At 39.9% G+C, this 25,173-nt stretch overlaps 1 protein-coding gene across 1 annotated transcript in view; it reads right to left on the minus strand.

Annotated features, from left to right (window-relative positions):
• Nucleotides 1-900: 900 nt before the first annotated feature.
• Nucleotides 901-25,173, minus strand: part of clip3 (CAP-Gly domain containing linker protein 3) — a 37,772-nt gene continuing 13,499 nt past the window's right edge. Inside the window, exons 3-15 of the mRNA XM_022767351.1 lie at nucleotides 23,324-23,463; nucleotides 19,141-19,234; nucleotides 18,094-18,255; nucleotides 17,616-17,734; nucleotides 16,348-16,584; nucleotides 14,294-14,344; nucleotides 13,858-13,993; nucleotides 13,147-13,302; nucleotides 12,839-12,970; nucleotides 12,280-12,403; nucleotides 11,891-11,958; nucleotides 7,705-7,777; nucleotides 901-6,896 (exon numbers count right to left, since the gene is read on the minus strand). Of these exons, the coding sequence (XP_022623072.1) occupies nucleotides 6,842-6,896; nucleotides 7,705-7,777; nucleotides 11,891-11,958; nucleotides 12,280-12,403; nucleotides 12,839-12,970; nucleotides 13,147-13,302; nucleotides 13,858-13,993; nucleotides 14,294-14,344; nucleotides 16,348-16,584; nucleotides 17,616-17,734; nucleotides 18,094-18,255; nucleotides 19,141-19,234; nucleotides 23,324-23,463 (1,547 nt within the window). The 3' untranslated portion in view covers nucleotides 901-6,841. The remainder of the gene's footprint in view (nucleotides 6,897-7,704; nucleotides 7,778-11,890; nucleotides 11,959-12,279; nucleotides 12,404-12,838; nucleotides 12,971-13,146; nucleotides 13,303-13,857; nucleotides 13,994-14,293; nucleotides 14,345-16,347; nucleotides 16,585-17,615; nucleotides 17,735-18,093; nucleotides 18,256-19,140; nucleotides 19,235-23,323; nucleotides 23,464-25,173) is intronic.

Genomic DNA, 25,173 nt, shown 5'->3' on the forward strand with positions numbered 1-25,173 from the left:
CACTTATCAATGATTTAAGATTTGACCACTAGGTTTCAGTATAACATGTTTTGTTTTTTCTCAATGCTTCAAAACAGCTTTATGTTACTAAATACATGTATTCAAATACTGAATGTAATAAAAAAATAGTTATGAGTTACTTGTACTTCAAATTTTCATTTTATGCCTGTTCATATATATTTAGTTCATATATATTTATATAATTCTACTGTACTATACGATAATCTACTGTATCAAAAGACCTGCTAATAAGTTCTAAATCTGTATTTTACATTTTGAGATGAGCCTTTTGACATGTGCTTCATGATTAGGTTAAGATTTGGTCAGAGTCTCACTTACTTGAATATAAAAACATGCACCATGTTTGCGTCTACATGGTCTGCAACTTATTATAATGTCCTTTTTTCAACAAGATTTTCGCAAGAGTTAAACGTTGTATGGCGTTTACTCTTCTATGTCTCTAGTTGTTTAAAAAATATTTTCTAGATTCGATAATTTCACAAATTTACACCAATGAAATTTGCATTATTGACCATGACTTGCTATAAGAACTTAGAAATGTATGATGCACACTCCTAATTAAAAAAATTGATCAGAAAACAGGTATCAATATGTTCAGATAAGAATTACTTATTTAAAATGATAGGTTACATGTGGGGTTCCTCAAGGGTCTGTATTAGGCTCATTGTTGTATATTTTGTATGTGAAAGTTATTTCTAAGGTTTAAATTATGCCTGAATCTACTTGTTTAATGTTTACAACAGTATACAATTTTGATAATGCATTAAATCAGGCTTCATTATGCCTGTGTAATTATAATCAAAATAAATTACAATTTAACCGCAAACTTAAACCCTAAAATGTTTTCAGTGAGTAAAAGCAACGGACAGGAGAGGTAGAAAAACAACATCAAATTCTTTATTATATTCATAGAGTTGTCACTGTTATTATTAGAAGCATTTCCATGCTGATGAGAAGAAGATACACATACTGAAAAACCCAAATCAGAAAATACTGAGAGAAAGTTACAGAGAGGGAGAGAGAGAGCATGCAGTGAGTATCTGTTAGGATGAGGACGCCCGATGCTCGTTCTCCCCTGTTCATCTTAAATGTCCGTCGGCTTCACACACTTTCAAAACAGGAGTGACTCACACACATGGACTGTAACCGAGCACAAAGAAACACCCACACACTACAAAACCAGAGAACAAAAGTACACTTTGTGAAGTTATCAAAATATAGGCTATATACTGTATATTATTAAGACTTATTAATGTTAAAACAACCAGTGCTGAGTTAGTTTCTATGAGAATGACTTCAACATTATATTCTCAGATACATACACCGATCGATTATAGAGGTTTTACAGGACCAATCACTGGTTGTGAATGTTTTAGCCTATCAACTAAAAAAGATCACACTTTCCCTTGCTGCTGATCATTTTCCAAATCATCCATCCATGTTTGATTGATTTCCTTCCTTCCAGGTAGCCATCTGTTTCAGTTCATTTCTATGAAAACCAACTTCACCACAGAGGGATAATCCATTACAGTCAAATTTAGTTTAGGTTAGAGTTTATGTAACCATCAGGGTGTAATTCAGTGGCAACCATTTTCAAAACTCCCCTTTCTGACACTTGAAATTCAACAACTGGCTGCTAGTGATTGAGAAAACAAAGATGTCTGAAGCAACAAACCATTATGAAGCAACTGTGCTGAAAGTGTTGTCATAGTGATGCCTTCTATTGGTTAACTCTTGGTACTACATTTCTATGACAGGGTTAAATCCAAGAACATAAAAGATATCACTGCTTTCTTTACTGATATTGTTATATTATAAAACCGATCACTTTTATCTGCACACCAGCAGCTAAGACAGAAACCACAATCCTGGACATATCTTCTGAACAAGGATGGCCATTTCTTGTAGCAGATTGTCATAGATAATGATACATCTGAGTGCAGTGGGTTAAGGTATGTGAGCACGAGTAAATGTTACTGAGAGATTAATGAAAAGGTTTGTATTGACATAAATTGGTGAATATTGAGCCTTTAATGTGAAATTACATTCTGGCAAATTCAGAAAATCTGTTGGTTTTCATGGGTTGATTTTCCGACAGGATAGCAGCCAGCTATCAGTTCTCAGATGTATTTTTTCATTCTTGAATACACCATCAGGTGGAGGTGAGACTAATAATATAAAGGGGACTAGATTTTGACATTTATGCAAAGTTTCTGCAGCAGGTTTCACGGCTCGCTGGAAACAATGAAGTAACTCTGAAAGCTAAATGAAAGCTTCGGAAAAGAGTCAGTAGAAATGTGGAGTGAAGGTTCAGTAGCTTGTGTTAAAGAGCTAAAACAGGCAAAACCACTATAGTCCTTAAATGGAGCAAACCAAATAGAAAATATGTAATGAGGAATAATAATATTTTGTTTGTTGTAAGATGAATATCCAGTGACTCACTAGTGACACTTAGTGGCCAAACCAGAGAAGCTCCACATTTACAGAGTAGTCAGAACACTATGTGCAAACCAAGAGAGGCTTCACTGGGACATACTGACTGTACTGTACGTTTACTGTACAAAAACAAACTTCCACCATCACTGTTGTCTACCAATGTCAATGTTCACTTAAGATGAAGTCAGCAGATCCTGACTCTGTGGAGCTTTAGCATTGAACAGCGTCCTGTGTGAAATTGTAAAAAGATGTAAACTACAACACGAGTTAACGTCAGTGCATCTTTTGTTTGGGTTTGGGTGGATGGCAGATGAAAGTAGCGCACAGCATGAATACAGGAAGGTAAAGTGGTTAGTCTTATCGTGTTAACATGATGTCAAGATTCTCACATTTGGACAGCTTCAATAACCCAGAGTCTACACTATCAATGCAGGATTATCTCAGAAAAGTGGGTAAAAATTAAGTTTAAGTCTAACTTCAGTTAGACTTGTATGGTAAATCTGGATTTCTTGGTTTGTAAAACCTCAGTCAGATTTCGAAATTCACTCCAAACTTTACAAGTCAAATGCTAAAATCAGCTGCATAGCCTCACCCCATTCCTGAACAAATTAGGAATTTGCTGGGACATTGTAATAAATTTTGGGGAATTGTAAAGTTTTAGCAACCTGATCAAAATATTTTACAGTTTTCGAGGGTAGATTGTAGTGTCAGGACATTTTGGTCATTTTTAAGGACATTTCTTCACCTGGAAAGCTGCTTAAACAAATTAGTTTTTCCAAAAAAGGCGGGAACACTGGATTTGCCAACTGACTATGATTTCTTTTAATCAGCTCTTTTTAATGTCAGTTCTTTCCATTCAGCTGCAAGTGCTGAAACTCTGCAACTTAACAAGCTGACAAAACCACGTAGACTGTCAGTCCGAAAAAAACCTGGACATGAGGGCTCCCAGGACATTACTTTGTGTCCCATTACTCAACCTACTACTCATAGCGAAGCTTGAGAAATGGTTGACATACGTTTTTAACTCCCTGACCTTTTACTCTCGTATTCAGCAGCAACACTCGGAGCTAAGCTTTGCGTTTGAGTGGAAATGGAAAACCTTGGTCCGATCATGTAAGTTCTGCAGCTGGTTTGAGCTAAACTGAGTGCTGTAGTTATCATTTGTGTAATGTTGAAGCTGATTCCATGAGAACAAACAGAACAGTTTTCAACAGCAGTGTGCAGGACCAACCACAAAGTGTTTCCTTTAGCTGAGGCTGCAAAAGACTAGCACAAAGACCAACCGAGAAAAAAAATATTCCACAAACCAACCAAACCAATCAGCATTCAGCCTGGTTTCTGTCAATCCACACAGACACAACCAGTGAATAGGGAAGGTTCTCACTTAATGGCTTCAGACACTGGTCGACTCAAAATTTCAATAACCAGTTTTGGAACTTTACCAAAAATTCAAGAGCTATCTTCTTGTTTTTACCAGAATATGAATCGTTGAGTAAAAGTGCAAACTGAATATAACTCGGGAGATATAAAATTATTTCATTTAAAAAGCCAACACTATGTAAAAAAGCATAACCTATGACTGACAAGTAAAGCAATCAATACACATTTTACAGTTTTACAGCTCTGGAAACATGAAGCTGCATCGCTGAGAGCTGAATGTTTTATCCAAAGAAGACTAATGTGTGGTGGGTTTGTTAAATACGGAAAATTAGTGGGAACACAGTCAGATGTAAAATAATATCTTTTTTGAGCTGTAAAATAAAAACTATATTTAAATAAATGTCTACAATGACTCATGGTCATAAACTGAGGATCTGACCTATAAAACATACAAATCCTGCAGTGTTATTCATAGATTACAGATGACTGACTTTGGATTTCCATAACTAGACTGTTTGTTTTTGGGTAAAACTGACTGTATTTACTTGCTACTATGGCCACTTTCTAATAGAAAAAGTGAAAAATCACATAGAAAATCACAATGGCTCTTGTATTTTTGAGTCTACCTGTCACTGAGGTGTACACCTGCCTCCACACATTGATTTCTTCTGGTTATCTGGTTATTTTCTCTGAATGTTTTTTGCCCCCAGCAGCCTCGGCCAACAGAGTGAGTGTGTTCATCTCTCTGTATGAGTGTGCTTTACAAAGTGTGAGGAGACATTAACACAGGAACCATTTTCACACAGAGATAGGTACACTGTTTACATATTGCTGTTTTCAGTTATGTACACACTTGGTGAGAGAGGTTTTAACATTAAGCACACACATAAGTTTAGATTAACTTGTGTTTTTTGTTGATGCTCACATTCACAAAGAAGTACCAAAGTCTTATTTAAATGGAGCAAGAGGGATGAGAGAGGAGGGGGAGAGAAAGAGGGAAGAAAACTTTTTCAAATATCATGGACTTTCTGGAGAGATGATCCAGGTCTAAATTCCTACGGTAGGAAATTAAAACGTTGAGATAGAGGAGAGGTTTGATGAAGGGACACAGAAATGTACAAATTATTATTTTTAACAGGTCATTAAAGCTGATATTAGCTTTAGATGAAACTCGTTTTCAGATGCAAACAAGACAGCAGCAACACAAAAAACATAATACAACATTTAATGGGGTTGAAAACACATTTCTGATTTGAACATTTTTGATTTTGAAGTTGCATCAAAGATAATGATGATTTTGGGTCTGTTAGCAGTTTTGGTTAATGACAGATTACAACTACAGCTCTTTATTTATAAGATGTCTATAATACACTGTAATTTAACTCTAACTAGATGGACTAATGTTTGATAAATGATGACAGTTATTCGTCTATCTACTTCTATTAAACTGACTAAAACTGAGTCTTCTGTTGTTCAGTGGAGGGAAGGTCCAACTATTTACTTTGTGTTAAGATTTCTAGTAAAGCACAACTTAAAGCTGTGTTTTATCTTTAAGATGTGCAGTTACATCAAATTCAACTAGTGGTAAAATGATGGCGTCCGTATAAACTACAGAGCAACGATCCCTGTATGTGACAGGAGATGTCACAAAGAGACCGAGAACTATTTTGCTATCTCACATCCTAACGTTAAAATTAGGCCTGTTGCATACATCTGAGAGGTAAAAAAATATAACTGACTGTAACACTATGATAAAATAGCAGATAAACCCTGTTTTCATTTTGACATCTGAGATTAAAGCATGCAGGTGATAAAAGTTTCTCACGCTCAGTTTAGTTATAGAGTTATAAAGTTTTCTAGGATTGAGACTGGATCTGCAGCTACACATGTGTAACCACAGTGCTCTGAGCAGAGAATCTATCCCTCTGGTTCAAGGCCCCTCTGAAACATGTTTATATCAGTGCTTCATCAGAGACCATGCATGCACGGCTCTCATTTAGCCATATTCTGCCAATGGACACCACAGCTGAGGTGTCTTAAAGAGTGTCTACCTCAACTCCCCCATGGGATCAGAGGACGGTGGATTTACACAACAGAGACAGTGGCTGTTATGATGAAGTTCTTGGTCTCAAATAAGTAGTGAGGAAGCAGCAGCCAGATGTGAACAAACAACTCCATATCCAAAACATTTTCTGCACCCAAACATTTTGAGCTACGCAGAATCCATCTCACACACTGCTGTTTGGAAACGTTGCAGAGAACAAGCAAAATGTGAACATTTGTGCCTCCATGTTCTCTTTCATAACAGCACAGTATCATGACTCTCAGTTACACCCCCCCTTCATGACTCAGGATTTGTTTCCCAGGTCATTGTTGTTTATTTTCAGGTACTTATACAAAGTCTGTTTTTTACAAACCGCAATCTATGAGTCAAAGTGTTCACGTTATTGTCTTCTTTTAGCTAACAGGTGCCAACCTTGACTGATAAGTAAGTTTATGACAAATTCATCTGGCACTCAGTTCAAAATTTGGCAAGACCCAAATCTAGTAGCAGCAAAAAACAAAACATGTAGCAGCACAAACTAATGTTCAGTAGTGTTTGTTAGCCTTAGAGAAAGTAAACAGCTGTATTTTTCTGCCCTGAATAAAAGCACAACATGTAAAATACCAAGTTGGGACAATGGGATTATAAGATGAGCAAAGGGATACAAAGATAGATTTAGGGGAATTGCTTTAGCAGAGCTGTTTCAGTTTCATTAAAGGAATGCAGGATGTTTTGATCAGATCCAAGGCACTATAGATTTTGCTATAGAACGGCTAAATTAGAAGGATTTGGGCTGAGCGTAAGAGAAAGAAGAGACTGGGTTTTCACTATGAGAAGTTTGACCGGCGATAGCGATAGTCTGAGGAGACTCAGAGAGGACGGAAAAGTAAAAGATGGAGAGAAGAAAGAGCAGAGAAATCAATATGGTGGGGGAGCAGAGGGAGAAGGAACAGGGGGTTGTTAGGAATGCATCTCAGCACGCAGCATCCACGGAAACCAACAGCAGAATAGCAACCTGCAGGAGGAGGAAGAGGAGGACAAAGAGGGAGGAGGAAGAAAGGAAGAGGCGTTGAGCAGGGCAAAGACCAAAGGGAAGAGGAGTTGAGAAGGATGAGGAAGAGGAAAGGCAGATGAAGTTATATTAGTGAACCTGAGAGACAAGGTCAGGTCATAACGCCTGGTAAAAGAGACACATTCAAACATGGGAAATCTGATACTTTTATGTTTTTATACACACATTTATACACACATGGAAAAAATGCTGCGTTAATACCACATTTCTGTTACCATAGTTACCATTTCCCATCTTGTAAAAAGTCATAATAAAGCCTGGGAAAATCCTAGATTTCAGATTTAGTGCTGAAAATTCTGCCCGTCTGCCTGTCTGTATGTCTGTCTGCCCCTGTCTGTCTGTCTGTCCGCCTTTCTGTCTGCCTGCCTGCCTGCCTGCCTGCCTGTCTGCCTGTCTGTCTGCCTGTCTGCCTGCCTGCCCGCCCGCCCTTGCCCGTCTGTTTGTCTGCCTGTCTGTCTGTCTGTCTGTCTGTCTGTCTGTCTGTCTGTCTGTCTGTCTGTCTGTCTGTCTGTCTGGGAAAATATGACTGTAAATCAAAAGTCTGACTCAGACTGAAGTTTTGAAAAGGAGCTAGAAGGCTGAAGAAGTCTGTTTGACGTGTTCACACAATCTCTCTCATTATGAGATAATGACACTATGTCATGAAGGAACCTCTTCTTTCCCTGCACTGTCAGTCTAAACCTCCAGAAAGCAGCATCTTCTATCATTAATACACTCGGAACAATCCAGAACCAGTGGTCTCTGCTCTCACCTGGATATGGAGCTCTCAGAGGTCAGGTCTTTAGGAGAACGCATTGTGTTGAAGTTACGCTTCGGCTGTGACACTGCAGGAAACAAACAAACAGACAGTGTGTTAATAACTGATCATTAGACAGAGAGAAGAAACTCAAACCTCTATCAGAACCGATGTTGATGCTTCCACCAGGTTTTTAAGGTTATGCTTCTGATCATAACATCCTGTATTATTTGTTTTTATTTTGGGTCTTTTTGCTGGTAGTTTTCTTCATTAGCGCAGCAGATAACTGCATATCAATGAAATCTTTCAAATGTGGATACAAGTATTTGGCACCAATCATCCTTGAGTATTACTTTTTTGTAATATGAAAATGAAAATTCAAAATGGCCACCATTTCACTGTATTCAAATGATGTGCTGGCAACAAGTGGCAGCAAGTTTCAGTAGTTTTTTGCAATATATTTGTTTATATTAGTATATATTTTTTCGATTGATGTTTTTTATTCTACGTTGTTGTTTCGTCTGACAATGGAGAAAATAATGTACACAAAGGAAGAACTCCTGGCTTTAAAGTTTACCAGATATGGAGTTTAACATCCCATACCGGCTGAGCTGAAGAAGCCATACCATGGATGCAGAGACCTCATTCACGAGACTGTTGCGGGAGTACTGACCAAGCACCCTGATACATTCATTGCAATATCGGGGGATTTTAACCATCTCACTCTCATCTCTCAACTGACTGGCTTCACTCAGTATGTTGACTGTCCCACAAGGGAAAATAAGACACTTGATCTGTTGTATGCAAATGTCATGGAGGCCTACACTGCTTCGGGTCTATCACCACTTGGCAGATCAGATCATAATCTGGTTTTTCTTCATCCTTACTACAAGCCCTGTGTACTGAGGCAGGCTGCAACCACCCGCTCATTCAGGAACTGGACCCTGGAGGCCAGTGAGTATCTAAAAGACTGTTTTGAGTGCACAGATTGAAATGTACTGTTGGAGTCACAGAAAAATGATAAAAGCAAGGACCCTGACCTTGATAGAATGGTTGAATGTACCACAGACTACATTAACTTCTGTATGGACACTGTAATACCAGCAAGAACTGTACACTGCTTTCCAAACAGCAAACCTTGGATCACCAGTAACATCAAGACCCTCCTCAACCAGAAAAAAGAAGGCCTTCAGGGATGGAGACAGGGAGAAGCTCAGGTGTGTGCAACATGAGCTGAAGAGGAGATTAAAGCAGGCGAAGGAGGACTACAAAAAGAAAGTAGAGAGGAAGCTGCAGCACAACAACACCAGAGAGGTGTGGAAGGGGATGAGGACCATCACTGGCTATAAAGAGAAGAGCAGCCAGGCATCATCAGGTGATTTGAACATGGCCAATGAGTTCAACCTGTTCTACAACAGGTTTGACACAGCCTCATCTGTTCTCTCTCCCACTGCTTCTGCTACAGCTTCTCCTATGGCATCTCCTCCACAACCTGACACTGCAGCTGCAACTCCCTCCACACTGGGGTCAAGTCTCCTGTCCTTTAAAGCAGAGGAGGTGAGGGCGGAGCTCAACAGGCTATGTCCTGGAAAGGCAACAGGCCCGGATGGTGTGTGTCTGAGGCTGTTAAAGGACTGTGCAGCCCAGCTGGCTGAGCCTCTCCACAGGATCTTCAACTTAAGTCAACAAACAGGGAGGGTCCTTGTCCTGTGGAAAACCTCATGTCTTGTTCCGGTATCTAAAGTAGGATGATGGCTGAGATAAATTACTACAGACATCACACATCATGAAGACCCTGGAGCGGCTGCTTCTCCACCTTCTGAGGAGCACTGGGGCTCCTCAGGGGACTGTTCTGGCTCGTTCCTGTTCTCCCTATATATGGCGGACAACTCTGACTCCTGCCACATCCAGAAATACTCGGATGACACAGCTATTGTGGCACGTATCAGGAATGGGTAGGAAGAGGAGTAAAGGGATCTGACAATGGCCTTCAGTGAATGGAGCGACAAGAACTGCCTCCTTTTGAACACCTCCAAGACCAAGGAGATGGTCATGGACTTTCAGAGGTCCAGGCCCACCCTTCAGCCAGTCAACATTCGAGGGAAGGACATTGAGGTGGTGCACACTTATAAATACCTAGGTGTGCACCTGGACAGTAAACTGGACCGGTCCCTGAACAAGTATGTCATCTACAGAGCTGGCTCTTTTTCCTCAGGAGGCTCAGGTCCTTTGATAAAATGTGCAGCATTTCACTGCAGATGTCAGTCAGTGGTGGCCGGCATACTTTTTTATGCTGCAGTCTGCTGGGGCAGCAGCATGTCTGACATGAACACAAAGAGACTGGACAAGCTGGTAGAAAAGGTTGGGTCTGTGCTTGGCAGGAATGGACTCACTCAGGACTGTTGTGGAGAGACGCATGCAATGTAAGATGGAGGCCATCTTGGACAATACCAACCATCCTCTCCAAAACATTCTGGCAGGACAGAGAAGCAGCTACAGGTGCAGCAAACGTGTCATCTCAGAACAGAGAGGTTCAGGAGATCCTTTATTCCCACTGCCATCAGGCTATACAACACCTCAGCCAAAGGATGTGGACTAATCTAATTATCATTGTTGAGCTAATGGACACATGAATTTCCCCTAGGGGATAAATAAAGTATCATCTATCTATCTATCTATCTATCTATCTATCTATCTATCTATCTATCTATCTATCTATCTATCTATCTATCTATCAATCCATCCATCCATCCATCCATCCATCCATCTATCTATCTATCTATCTATTTCTGGCAAAGAAATGTTATTTTTTGCAATAAGTTCATCCACTATTTTCTCATATGAATAATCCAGGTGTCAAATCAAACATTTCAACAATGTAGAAGGTGAAATTTAGTACACTGTAAAAAATGAAATGAAAGTATATTTCAGCAAAAATATTACTCACAAAAATGCTTGCTAACTAGCCTTGCGCCAGCAAATTAGCGAGCTGATATTAGTGTAGTTAGTGTTAATGTAAGCAAGTAAACTGTTGACTCTTACAGATCTTTTGGTTTATCATTCACCATAAATGTTTTGCATATACATTGTGTTTTATGCAGAATTTTTCACATTACATATCAGAAATTGCACAAATAAATCTCTGAGGAAATTTACGAGTTGTGAATTTGACATCCTCACAGTCTAAAACACAAGATTACATTGCAAAATCGTAGAGAGTTGTCCTGTGGGTAAAAGTCTGTGGTAAAATATGTGTTTCCTTTTCCAGAAATGGTGGCCATCTTAAAAATTTCAAGTGGCTAATGGGATTTTTCAAATGAATGGCCCCAGAGGTATAAACATACCAATTTGTCGCTTGTATCCACATTTGAAGGATTATTGCAGTTATTAGCTGCCCTACATCATTGTATCAGATATGAAACAATTTTACAAACTGCACTGCAGAGACACAACAATATTACCAGACACAGTGGAGCATCAACACATGGCAAGTCCAGTTTTACTCTAATAACCACATATTGCTAATGGTGAATGTCTCTCAACTCTCTGTTGTACTGCCGTGAAGAAGCCTGTGTGTTCAGAGTGGGTACAAATGTTGAACAAAGGAATTTTTGAGGGCTAGCTGCCATTCATATTTCTTCTGTTCGCCTGGTTAATAGGGTAATAAGGTAAAACATTAGGCTTGGGCTAATATTCAGTGATATCAAATAGAGCAATATTTCCCAACATATGTGATATTGTTTGTATTATCACTTTTTTTCAGTTTTGCAATGTATCTGCCCTGCTCCTGAGTCCGGCCCTTTGAACTGCTGCTGAACTGTTGTTTGGTGGCAGCATGACTTATACCTAAACATAAAATACAGTAATATAATGGTATAATATGAAAGATATCATAATAATATATATTGCGATATTTGGGCTGGACTGTATTGCAATATTACCTTTTGGATATCGCCTAAGCCTAATCTACACTGGGTGAAGATGGGTGTGTTTCAGATCTGCCTGATGGCTGTTGGTATGATACTCTGCTGTAAAACTGTTTCCAGTAGTGGCAATAAAACTGGTGAGACAAAACTATGAAGTCAAACTATGAAGGTCTGTCCATACCACAAAAATCTGACATCTCCTGGAAAGCTGTCAGCCTCAGACACCTCGGTGTACCTCCTCTGTTTGACCTGACAGTATGATGAGAGATACTTACTGGTGACCTGGTGGACTTTCTTCACCATGGAGTTGTCATTCTGTGAGCCGTCTTTAGGGCCTCCAATTCTGACACAAACAACGACGACGAAAGGTGTTTTTATGATGTTGTCGGGAAGAACACATCATTTTAAAAAAGACACTTTTGAAGAGGAAAAAAAAAGAAAAAACAACACATCTCATGTTGCTCTGGTTTATTATGGAGTTCTACACAGCACCCGGCCTCCGCTGATGTTAATGCCCTTCAATATTTTGAATTTGATATAATTTTATATAAAGTAATTAAAATCATCATGCACTGATTAGTGAAATTACACTGATATAATCTAGCAACAGACACTAAAGTAAAATAAAATACTGCTACATCTGTTGTTTTGAACACTACCTTACCTCTGGACGCGGGAGGGCGGCGCAAACACTCCATATTTGGGCAGGCAGTTAAAGTAACGGACTCCAAACACAGAGCCGTCGTGTTTCCCTGTCGGCTGATCCAACTCAATACCAAACCAGTAACCTGCAGGGACACAAACGGCTCAGGTCACACCTGTTCTGCCTCTACCTGAGTTTGACCCACTTTCCTGAAGCTGCTGAATCATAATCTCAGGTCAAAACTGTTACTGTTAATGTAATAACAGTTAATGTAATAATAATAATAATAATAAAAAAACGGTAATTAAAAAATTATGTTCACCAGGAATTTACCCCACAAAGAACAATCCAACAGCTGTTTCCCTTTATACTGACACTGTATTGCTTTGATACCAGCTTTAATAATATTAATAAGTTTGTTAAAGAAACTGTTTCCTAATTTCAAGCTGAAAACTGCTTCACCAAGGTTTTATAAATTCTATCAAAGTGAGAGAGTAGTATTTTGAATTCAGCGGTGTCTAGCAGTGTTGCATGTTAGCATGGTGGCCTATCAAGCTACCAGAGTATAAGGCACACAGACCTGGAGCGAAGTCGGTCTTGCCGTAGAAGCGGACGATGCCGTGTTTCTGTCCAGCCACCAGAACCTGATCTCCAACCTCCACATTCAGTCCCTCTGGATCCAGACTGGCAATGGACGACTTCTTCCTCTGAGCTGACAACACAAAGGAAACACATAACCACTCACAACCACGACACTCTCTTTAACACTGTTATAGAAAAAATGTAACACGGACTTACTTCTACTTCTATTCCCTAATGTAAGGAATCTGTTTTTAAGAGATTCGACATGTGACATTAACACAGACTGTAATGTTAGACAAACGTTACCTTTCTCTTTCTCCTTTTCCTTCTTCTCTTTCTCCTTCTTGGTCTTCCCAGCAAGGCGGGACGCCAGGTCCATGCGGGGGGTTCGGGGGGTGGAGGTGACAGATGAAGGTGTCTGGTCCACAGCCTTGGAAATCTTTGACACCGGGGCAAAAATCCCTGTAGCGAAAAAGATATAACGTACTATAACATCAAAGATGATTGTCCCACTAGAGTGGTGTGTGTTCACCAACTTCTGAGAGAAACGTATCTATCTGCTAATTGTGTCTGACGTTTTATTTATATTTAAAATCCCACCTTCCTCTAATACAAGTAAAAAGCATGGGCGTAGGTTTGCATATGGACATTAGGGACATGTCCTTACCAATATGGTATGCTGAATAAACGCATTCAGCATTTATGTTGAAATATTTAAAGTTTAAATTTTCTTGAGAATCTTTCTGCTTGGCGATGGATAAACTGTGGTTTTGATTTAATATTCAGTTCTATAATTGGTGTCAAAGCTTAGTGCTCAACACCAACATTGATAGTGTGTGAGAAGAAGCCTTCAGCACCTGAAGCCACACTCAGGTAAATAATCAGCAGCCGCCACTGGAGTCAACAGTATATGTCGCAGATATATGACTTGAATTACAAACTTCATCGCTCCATCAACAAATAATAACAACAAATAACCATCACTGCTGCAGGGGTTGATAGACTTGAAGCTGTTACCTAGCTTCGGAGGGCAGATGAAGTAGCGGACTCCACCCACACTGCCGTCATTCTTTCCCTCAGGCTCGTCGAGCTCCACGCCGACCCACTGACCGCTGGCAAACTCTGTCGTACCACAAAACCTCAGGGTGCCGGTCTGTGAGAGAGACAGAGTCCTGAAGTTAGAGGTGAACCCTTAAACGTGCATGAAATATGACTGCAGAGCTCCTTTAGCTGGTTAGGTTGCATGGAGGCAGATAATCTGGGTGTCAGCTGCTATACTTCATGGAGGGGAGAGGGAGGACATGTAACTCGGCACATACAGTAACATCACTACTATAGATGAAGTGAAGGTGAACAGATTTTAATTGGTCATGTGACAGGAAGAGAACATGTTGTCAGCGTGGTGAGTCAGTTCAGTTAGTCTGTGGTCCAGTCGGAGCCCGGTCCAACCAACCTGTGTGAGGTTTGCAGCCGGGACGTCATCTCTGCTCTGGTCTCTCTGGAGCTACACAGCGAGAACACACTGTTCAGAGCTCACACAGCGTCATTCTGTCCTGCAGCCATGCATTCACTTCAAACCACAAAGCACCTATAATATCATCTGCAGTGGTTTATTTAACCAATTAAAGCTACTGTGGACCGATCACACAACATGCCACGCTGAAAATATATTTGTTACTGCTGACTTTATGTGTAGCCATGTTCACATGACATCACGTCTCATTTCAGAACACGCTCTTAAGCAGCTTTTTAATTTCATTTGCAAGTTTTACGTCAAAGACAACTTGAACTTTAGACTCTTAAAGATGCTGCAACTCGGGCACTTTTCATACTGTTATATGCAACAGAGTGCAATACTATGAAAGCCTTTGATTATATGGTGTTATTCCCATTTAGACAATTATCCTGTCTTGTCCCTTCCTGTGACGGTATTATTTTCACCCCACCTTTGAGTAGGACATTTGGAACAGTTGTAAATATGTGGTTCTGTCCAAACAAGTCCAGTCACCTTTGACTTAGCACTCGTAGAAAAAACTGTTTTATTTATCTTATTATATACGTTATATATGTTGTGTGCAGGGAATCTTGGTTTAAAGATCAGACCTGGAAGTGGAAAGGACCTGTGTCCAGTTTAAACACATTTCAGCAGAGGCTTCAGGCCAGGAACACACTGGCTGTGTTGGTTTGTGCGTGGCGGCAGCGAAGGTCTTGGTTTTCATTTCGGCACTCATGTTAAGGGGTTAGAGCGACACACTGCATGGCTGCACTGGGCTGTCAGTGCTGGTAATACCCGACTGTTAAGCTCTCCAACCAATCAGAGAGCTTGTTATATGCCACGGACAATTGGGATTGTTTAGCCTGTTTTACAGCACTGAAGGTCCAGAGTGTCTCAGAAAGGTTAAAAGGAGAAGTTACATGACTAAGCTCATCGATTAGCTAAAAGGGAAAGGAAAAGCAGCTGGAAAAGGAAATGGAAACTGAAGAGGGAATCCAGGTATGTATTCCCATTTGAAAAATGCCTTCTTAAATAGTTTTATTATTCATTCATGAACTAATAAATGCTTTTATAAATGGCTTATTAAATGAGTGTTTTATGCTGTTTTTGTAAATCCATTTTTAAATCTGAAGTATTTATTGATGGATCAATCGTTAATTTATAAAACTTCTTTTTACAATTCCTGTTTTTAATACCTATCAAAATATGAAATTAAAGAAATGCTTGATTACTTTTCCTGTGATGTCACTGGTCTTCCATACGTGACCCAGCAAAAACAGACAGAGAAAAGACCTGTTGATGTCATAGTGACATCATACCAGCAACATTACATAAAACTGACAGCTTCCACTATAGTTTCAATGTCTAGTCTGAAACTCAATATGATACAGACATGCAATGATATAAATATATTTTTAACCAATTTAGCAGCTGCATGTGGAAACAGAGCTGCTTTAGTGACATTTTCTGTCAAAAATAAATCAGAAAATTTGTGATGAAGAGAAATCCAACATTTCAGTAACCTGCAAACTCTATGTAGAGCGAGAGAGAGCTGCAGCAGCAGCAACGCAACAGAGATGCAAACTGCACTACCCCTGCCTGCCCACTTGCTGTTACAATAACTAGTCTCCATTTACAGTGCATGTAGCTGTAAAAAGTCATATTCAAAGAGCAGTGGGGAAAACCGCCAGAGTTGATGTGAAATAGTTAAACAAGGTTTTCATGCTTCATGTAATGACAGTCAATGCATTTACTTTCCTTTCATTTGATCCATTATATTTTATTATTCAATTCATATTTAACCTGAGCTTAAACTACAGGAAGTTTTGGTTGCTGTAGTTTAAACTCAGTATGATGCAGATCTTTGGTATTTATGGGACCTAGCGGCCTCGATGTGATTCAAATGAAACTGTTGCTGTATCATCAAACAGTGTCTGAAACCCTGCACCTCAGTGTGTTTGTTCTCACTTAGTGGACTGACTAAAGTCCCTGACACTCAGTTTGCCTCTGACCTTCATGTCATCCAGCAACACGCGGTCTCCCAGCTTCAGCCCCAGCGAGGACAGCATCAGGTTTCCTGGGATGTTGTCATAGTTGGGGAGAGTGGCTCTAGGGAGGTTACAGCTCAGAGGGACGGCATCCAGCAGCAGTTGCTTCAGCTCTTTGGCCACCATGGCTGCCTCTGCCTTGTCCAGAGTCATGTCCATCGGGTCAGGGACCACCTCCCCTGGAACCTGGCCCTTATCATTCTGCACAGAGGGAGGGGAAATTTTCTATAGGTTAAATAATCACTCTGAAAGTCATGATTTAATACAGCTCAAGTGCCGATCCAAGTACAGAACAGGGTTTTGGATAGTGTGTGATGGACCTCGCCACTCATTTCTATTTGACATTCCATTATAAAATTATAATTATTATTCTTAAGCCCATTATCTTACTATATATATTATCTTATTTCTGTCTGTCCATGATCTCTTATGTTACATTTTGTCACCAATAAAAATAAAAAAAGTGTGGGGAGCAGTAGGATTTGTTCATTGGACAGATGAATTTCTTCCACTGGTCTATTACACACCCAATACATTTATTTAAAATTTGAAGATGGAGGGATTTAGATTTCAAATTCTTCCTGGGGTCTATACAGTTTTGCTGTTGACAATACAACCATAGAAATTCACAATACTCATCACAACATAACAATACACATACACATACACATAATAATGCACAGAATAACAAGTGACTCAATTCAAATTTAATTTAACACAAACGCTAGAAAATGAACAAGTTCTGACTGAATTTATCATCATCTCACAGACAAATATCATCCTTCCAAATTGCTTACTTGCCATGAATCTATACATAAAAGTATACTCATTACTATGGAAATTTCTTCTAGGTAATGCTTTTTTAGTGTTTTAAAACCATATTTTGTTGTACAATATGATTTGGGAGTGAATTCCATTCCTACATGTGCTAAAATGCAAAAAATAACTTAATTAACACTAAAAACAAACATCAAAGGAGTTTGTTGTTGCTGCCAATACAATGATTGGTATTGAGTAAAATCCCTAAAGTTGTGCCTTTGCACCATAAACTTCTTCATCCTCCCAAAGCATTCAGGCAGGATTCAGATTTTAATGTTAAAGAAAACTGATGACTGAAATGAAGCCAAATGATGATTCAGCCTGATTATTATGCTAGAGGTTAACTACCTCCCTCAAATAATAAATAAACAAACAAATAAATAAATACATAAAGTACAGTGGTGTGTTCTTACCCGGACAGTGGGGTTGGCTCCGTGCTCCAGCAGACACTTCACTGCACCCAGACAGAGGTTGGAGGCAGCGATGTGGAGGGCTGTACCGTAGTGGAAATCACTGCAGGTGGAGTTCATCACTGTGGAGAGCACAGAAGAAGAAGAAGTCTCCAGTCCAGTGCTGACTTTAACATGTGCTGAGAGTGAGGAACACTGAGGGACAGAAAATCTGTGACAGGAAATGATCAAGGACTGTTCTTGCTCTGCTGAACCGTCTTCTATCCTGTACTCACACCACCCACTGAGCCTGTGTGTGGTGTGTGTGTGTGTGAGTGTGTGTGTGTGTGTGTGTGTGTGTGTGTGTGTGTGTGTGTGTGTGTGTGTGTGTGTGTGTGTGGTGTGTGTGTGTGTGTGTGTGTGTGTGTGTGTGTGTGTGTGTGTGTGTGTGTGTGTGTGTGTGTGTGTGTGTGTGTGTGTGTCTGTGTGTGAGTGTGTGTACCTCTGGGTTTAGCAGCTTTGAGCAGGACTCGGATCAGTTCTGGGACGTCGAAGTAAGCGGCGTAGTGGAGGGCGTTCATGTTGGTCCAGCGACTCCTCAGACTCACGTCGGCGCCCAGAGAGATCAGCTGACTGGTGAGACGCAGCGCCGCCGCTGGATCGCCTGCACAAACAGAGAGCATGAAACTGCGGCTTTACAGCAGCACAGGAGCAGAACCGACACCCACCCTGACGTCATCTCTACAACACAGATCCTCAACCCTGTGCACTGACTGGGAACTATGTGAGGAACTGATGTTGGTCTCTGGAATCATTGCATCAGACCAGTATAGTTCTTCGTATTTAAGTTTCTACCTTATTTCCTCTTGGAGGGTATTTTTGAGGGTCTAAGGATAAACACAGTTGTGTTTCATATCTTTATATCAATTCATATCAATTATATGCTTTATGAATCATAGTGACCTGACTATGGCACAGACTTTTCAATGAGATCAGTTCACTGTGGTTTTGGTCTTTTCATAAGATTTTCTGATAATAATTAAAAGATATGGTGAAATGAAGCTTAGCTTTGGTTCAGTCAGGAGACTATCTCTATTCTGCTTCCATTCACAATTCTCTTGTTTTCTCCCTCTCTCACCCTCACTCCTTGTAATCAGCTGACTTCAGGTGTTCGGCAACCAATCAGATCTCACCATGATCTCAACCAGCCAATCACGTTGTCCCTGTCATACTTTAAAAGCTGTCATTTCAGTGTGATTTGCTGTGACACTTCTCTACTCCATTCCCCTCCGGTCCTTCATATCCAGTCATATCCAGCTCATCATCACTCCTCTTTACATCCACATCTCCAGCTATGTGCCATCACTATGGGGTCTAATAACCAAGGACTCTCACTTTTCCTCTCTTGTTTTGCACATGGCAGTAAAAGTTTATTCATTAACACAAATGAAGTCTCTGATTGAAAAAAAGGTTTGACTGATCCTTTAACAGATCACAGCAGTGCAGCTGAGCTGGGTTGTGTCAGACTGACTGACTGGAAGTATCTTACCAACTCCATGTGCTCCGGCCTTACAGCTGTAGTGCAGCAGCGTCATATCAGTCAAACCGTCGCGGTCGTTAACATGACAACCACGCTTCAGGATCTGAAACACAGACAGAGAAAAGACACACACACTTCACAGTGGATAACACTAACTGTAGGGGTTCATATGTAGCTTCCACTTCCTCACATTATCTCAGTGAATGTTTGGTAAAATGTATGAATGCATTAGTGACACATTGTGGCTTTTAATGTGGTTAATTTAGCCTGATCCTCATCTGCTCACTTATTTGTCTTCAGTTAATGAAACAGTGGCTGTTGGAGAGTGGAGACCCTAATGTGTTTTATCACTTATTTAAACAACACATTTTCTATTTCATCAAAATCTATTTTTACTTACTGTACGCCAGGGCTGTAACGAATCATTATGTTCATTATCAGTATACATTATGTGATAAATATTTGGAAACTAAGCCTTACTCAACTATTTTTATTGTTTTACATATCTGGAGCAGAGATGCTCAGTAGTTATTTTTTTCAAGTCCAAGTCAAGTCTCAAGTTCCAAACCACACAGACTTTAAGGACTTTAATTAGTGTGTTACAATTTATGCAGAAACAACAGCAGGATATGAAGCTATACATGATTATACTGCTGAAGATATTCAGACTAGATCCCTGTTGTCTTGTGTTTACTGTGTAAAACTGGACTCACTGGGAGCTGTATTGGGAGCTGTGGTCCTCAACTCACTCTGCTACTCTGCTCCTCCATTCTGTTATCTGCAGTTACTGCTCCTTGATACAACTATTCACAGCTTTTTTTCCTGGATTTTAACTTCTTTTCTTTGAGCTTTTCACAGTCAGTTTTTCATTCTTTTTTTAATTAGTTATTGATGTAAAATGAGTCAGCAACAGTCCCATGCTGCCTCATTGATTCTGGCTCCCTGAAATGACATTCAGCACAGAATCTTGAGTCCGAGTTGAGTCTCAAGTCATTGCAACTCGAGTCTCCATCTCTGATCTGTAGCAGTTTGTTAACAAGTGAAACCAAATAGAAGGTGGGGGAATGATCTAAATCTCTTCTTCAATAGATCTGATCAGTCATCTGTGCCTTCCCCCGTCCTGTCCCTCCTGTCGTCTGCCTCACCCTCACCCCAGCTCCAGTGATTTCTCCAGTGCTTTCCACACCATCCAGCCCACGCTCCTGAGGGACAAGTTGGAATGCATGGGAGTGGACTGTCACCACACCACATAGATCCTCGACTACCTCACCAACCGTATGTGAGGATCCAGGACTGTGTGTCTGACAGAGTCGTCTGCAGTACAGGAGCCCCACAGGAAAGGGTTCTGGCTCTGTTCCTCTTCACCCTCTACACTACAGACTTCTCCTACAACTCCAATGACTCCCACTTGCAAAAGGCAAGCTCTGTTCTGGGATGCCCCCTGGACCCAGTGGAGGTAGTGAGCGACAGGAGGATGATCGCTAAGCTTTCATCCCTGTTGGACAACATCTCTCAACCCATGCAGAACACTCACTCAGCACTGAGCAGCTCCTTCAGTAACAGGCTGCTGCACCCACGGTGTGTGAAGGAGAGATACTGCAGGTCTTTCCTTCCTGCTTCTGTCAGACTTTACAACAAATACTGCACTCAGTGGCCTTACACACCAAAGACTGATAATCCACCATGTGCAATACAAGTCATCTGCTGTATATTTAGTATTTAATTGTACATATTATATTTTATTTTATTTTATTATATTATTTATCTCTTTAAGTATCTTGGTTCTTGTCATTTGGCAATCTGTTTTTTTTTCTTTGTACTGTCCACTTTGCTGCTGTGATGCTGGAAATTTCCCCACTGTGGGACTAATAAAGGAATATCTTATCTTATCTTATCTTATCTTATCTTAAACAGAGTACAGCTCCTTTTTAATTAGAGGAATTTACTGTATTATTGTTGTTGACACTGTCCCTGACCTGGTATCTACAACTGAGGCTGATGTGAACCTTTTTGTCCACTCTAATGGCTGGAGTTACAGTCTGACCCATGTGACCTGAACGCAGCATTAACCCACAATGATCTCAGGTTAGAGGAGATGATGTTCAAATGAAATGCTTAAATAATGGTGTTTTTGAGTTGATTAGCCTCATCTAGAGATTTGAAGTGAACTGCATGACAAACTGTGTATGTTATGTTGTGAATTTTTAGCTATTGATGATTTTGAATGAGCTCTTTTGACATCTGAAACACAACCTCAAGTCTCTGTTTCACTTTGGCTCTCTAGAGTATAATTTTCAAGAGTGATCAGCTGCCAGATTAAAAATGAAATTAAAATAATATGAGGCAAAAACATGATCAAGTGAAGTGTCAACAGTTGTCTGGACAGGACTTTTTTGTTTCTGAGTCGTGTCAGTGTCTGCTCCTTGTTTTTTACTCCTCCAGGCTGAGTCAGCCTCCTGCTGAATCATGATAGAGCCTCAATGACTTCCGAGCTCTCTCTCTCTCTGTGTTTCCCTCTTGTCTCTCTCTCCCTCTTCACCACTTTCTCTGCTCTATTTTTTCCGTGTCCATGCAATCATTTTAACTGGGTCATTATCACAATGTTTGTTTGTGTGCTGATTATCACTGAGATTGTGGGAACTCACCTCCAATTTATGAACAAAATCACAGCCACCATGACATGTTAGAGTTATTATTCTGATTATGGTTAAGGTCGTGGTTACAACTGGAGTTAGACAGGAAGTGGTTTTAGTTATGGAAGGTGTCTTTATGCTTTAAAAACCTGTTTGGCTGTTACACTGTAACAGCATTCAATCCTGTGTTTCTTTACATTTTGATAGTGATTCATACAGAATGAAATGTGAATTGTTAATACTCAGTATTCAGCCTTTGTTCTTAACACAAGCTTCAAGCTGTCAGTGGGATTTCATTGTTCATTATCTGTGTGTGTATGTGTGTGTGTGTGTGTGTGTGTGTGTGTGTGTGTGTGTGTCCAGAGGGTTGAATCTGGGTCAATGTGACAATGATGATTGAGTCAGGATCAGGCTCCATGCCAGAACAAGTAGGGCAGGCAATACAGACGTGAAGTGAACTTCTTGCTTCTTAAGCTTTAGCATTACCTTCTTACCACAGGACATAGGGTTGGTGTCATCTCTGATTCAGAATTTCAATCTGCCTTTTATCATCTGAAGTTTAGATAAAGTGCAGCCATTTCTCTCTCTAAAGAAACTAACGCTCTGATTTGTTATGTCTAACAGGCTTGTCTATTGCGTCACTCTCCTCTCAAAACAAACAATGAACCAGGCGCTCTATATTATTTCTCCTTTATCACTTTGATTTTCTTGCACTACTCTCCAATTGTTTCACTTAAAGACCCATACTGTTTAAAGGATTTCCATGTCTGTTTTATAAAGCAGGTCTAGGTTCTATATTAACTCTGTGAAAGTATCCAAGCGCTGAGTCCACAGAGAAATGCACACAGCCTTTTTTTCAGAAACTGAGCCTTAAAACCAACGGTCAGGACTTCTGGAGCTTTGTGATGTCACAACAAAGCAGTCACCGCTCTCAGCCATGCCCCAAGCCCAGCCCACCTGGACCCACCATCCAACTTTGCAGGATTTAGTTTCTCTGAGTCTTTACCTGAAACCTGCTATATTTCTATTGGATCACTCAGAAAACAGTCAGAAGAGAAGCTCAGAGCCTCCTCTCTTCTGATTGGCTCACTGACCCGTTGTTACTAGAGCTCCAGAGAGAAGCCTGAGAGAGGAGATGTAAAACTACATTGAGATGGTTTTTGGTTCTTAAAACCACAAATATATCTTCCTATCGATCAAACCTTTTTTATATTTTTTTTACTTTTAAAGAAACAAGATTCAGTTTATGATGATATGAGATGAAAAAAGCTACAAATCTGTGCAACATAGAAGCTGAATTTTGTGATTGTATTTTTATTTGATAAATTAAGAAAAGAAAATAAGAAAATAATAAATTATGAAAATGTTAATTCAATCAATGTCTCCAAAAATATTCAAAATATAGCGTGCTGACCCAAATTTACTGCCAATAATAGACTAGTAAGTACCTAAAATAACCCAAACTGGAATACTTTTCTCTGTAATACTCACAGACAACAATGTGAACAAAAAAAAAGGCATGGTAGTGTTTCAGTGTTTTGATATTTGTGCATTCTCACCTCGTTGCCGATGATGTCGATCTTGTGCTGCACTTGGGGAACCCACTGACGCACAATGGCGAACAGCTCTGGGATGGTGGTACGAAGATCCATGAGGATCTCCAAACAGGCCGGGTCGTTCGGGTCGAAAAAGGTGAAGGCTAGAGGACAGAGGGATACAGGAAAATTAGAGGGAAACCCAAAGAAAGAGTGTCATGTCCATGAAAAGACATTAAGTTATGTTTAGTTTTGTCTGTCTCGTGACTTCCTGTTTTATTTTGAAAACCTAACTCTCCTCTCGTTTCAGGTAACTTCCTCCTTCCCTTGTGTGTTTCCCACTTGTCTGATTGTCTGCCCCGCCCTGATTTTTTCCACCTGTTTCCCATTACCGTGTGTGTGTATATAGTCTGCGTTTCCCTTTGTCCTGTGCCAGTTTGTCTTGTCATGTTACCAGAGAACCACGCCGGCCACGTTTCCCACGCCAGGTTTTTGAATTCAATACTACTTTTGACCATAGTCTTGCTGCACAGTATTTTGATACTTTGTCTTTTCCTGTGTCTTGAGTTTTTTGGTTTTCCTTGAAAGAGCGATTTTTATTTGTGCACTTTGCTTATATATTCCTCTGTTAGAGCGACTTTCTTTTGCTTTATTATTAAAATATTATTAATTTGTACTTTGTGTCTGAGTTGTGCATTTGGGTTCACGTCCTAGTTCAGTTGTGATAAAGAGAATGAATCACTCAAAGAGAAACAAAAGAGATAAGCAAAGAAGATAGGAAAGTGAAGGTGAACTGAACAGAGAAGTAAAAACAAATGAAGAAAGCTAAAAAGAGTGGAGCACTCCAGATGGCGATGCCAAGACGTTCCTGTCACCCTCAACAAATCAGAAGTAACCTGTGAGTTCAGCAGTTTCTCTTCCTGCCAGGTCTGCAGTCTGAGCTCTGAGGCAGATTTCATTTCACTGAGTAACTGGAATCAGTTCGATAACAAACTTCTCTCTGCTAACTGTCAACAGCTCAGGACTCCAGCTCAAACTGTGTATTAATCTGATGTTCTTCAGACTGAAACAGGATTTCAGGATGGGACTTGAAGCAGAGCGGGATCATTCAATAGTGTTTTAATCAAGGTGATATTAGTTTTTGAGGAGAGGCAGTTTGATGGGATCAAAGGAGTAAGATATATTTTAACTTAAACTGGTTTCACAGGTTTATTGGTTTGAGTTTTTATTTCTTCCCTCTGGTTTAGCATTGAAAAGTCTGTCAAGCGAAACACAAGCATTGTGTAAGGCCTGTAAGGCCCACAGTTGCAAAATTGCAACACTACTATTAGCCATCCTAAAAAATTATCTCAGATTGGTTGTTTTTCTAAAGACCACATTTACATAGTCAGTGGGTCCTATTGTTTATCTTCCCAATGCTACTGGATAACAGATTTGTTTATAGGTCCAGTCATCTGACCATGAACTCACACTACCTGCGAACTTCCCTCTGAGCTCATCTCCTTGTTTCACTGGACTGGATTTCTCTGGATTTTTCAAGTAAGTAAATGCCTAGAACATGTAGCCTAGATATTTAGTTATTGTAGAAAACATTCTTGAGGAAAACGTCATTCAAATTTCATTTTGAGTATTTGATGGAAAAAAATACCATTAGAAATATAATATATGCATTGATTCACTGTAAGTAAGTTCTTTATGTGTTTTCTCTCTTAAAATTTTCTAGTTTAGACCAGAATTGAATTGAATTAATTCATTGTTTTTGGTATTTGAAACTCTATCTGTATCTTATCAGTTTAAATAAAACTTTGAACCTATCCTGGGCTTTTTTTGAGCTTTGTGTGTTTGCCCAATAGCTGCTTGTTGCATTAGGAGAC

The sequence above is a fragment of the Seriola dumerili genome, unplaced genomic scaffold (genome assembly GCF_002260705.1).
Source record: "Seriola dumerili isolate Sdu_G_001 unplaced genomic scaffold, Sdu_1.0 BDQW01001168.1, whole genome shotgun sequence".
NCBI lineage: Eukaryota > Metazoa > Chordata > Actinopteri > Carangiformes > Carangidae > Seriola > Seriola dumerili.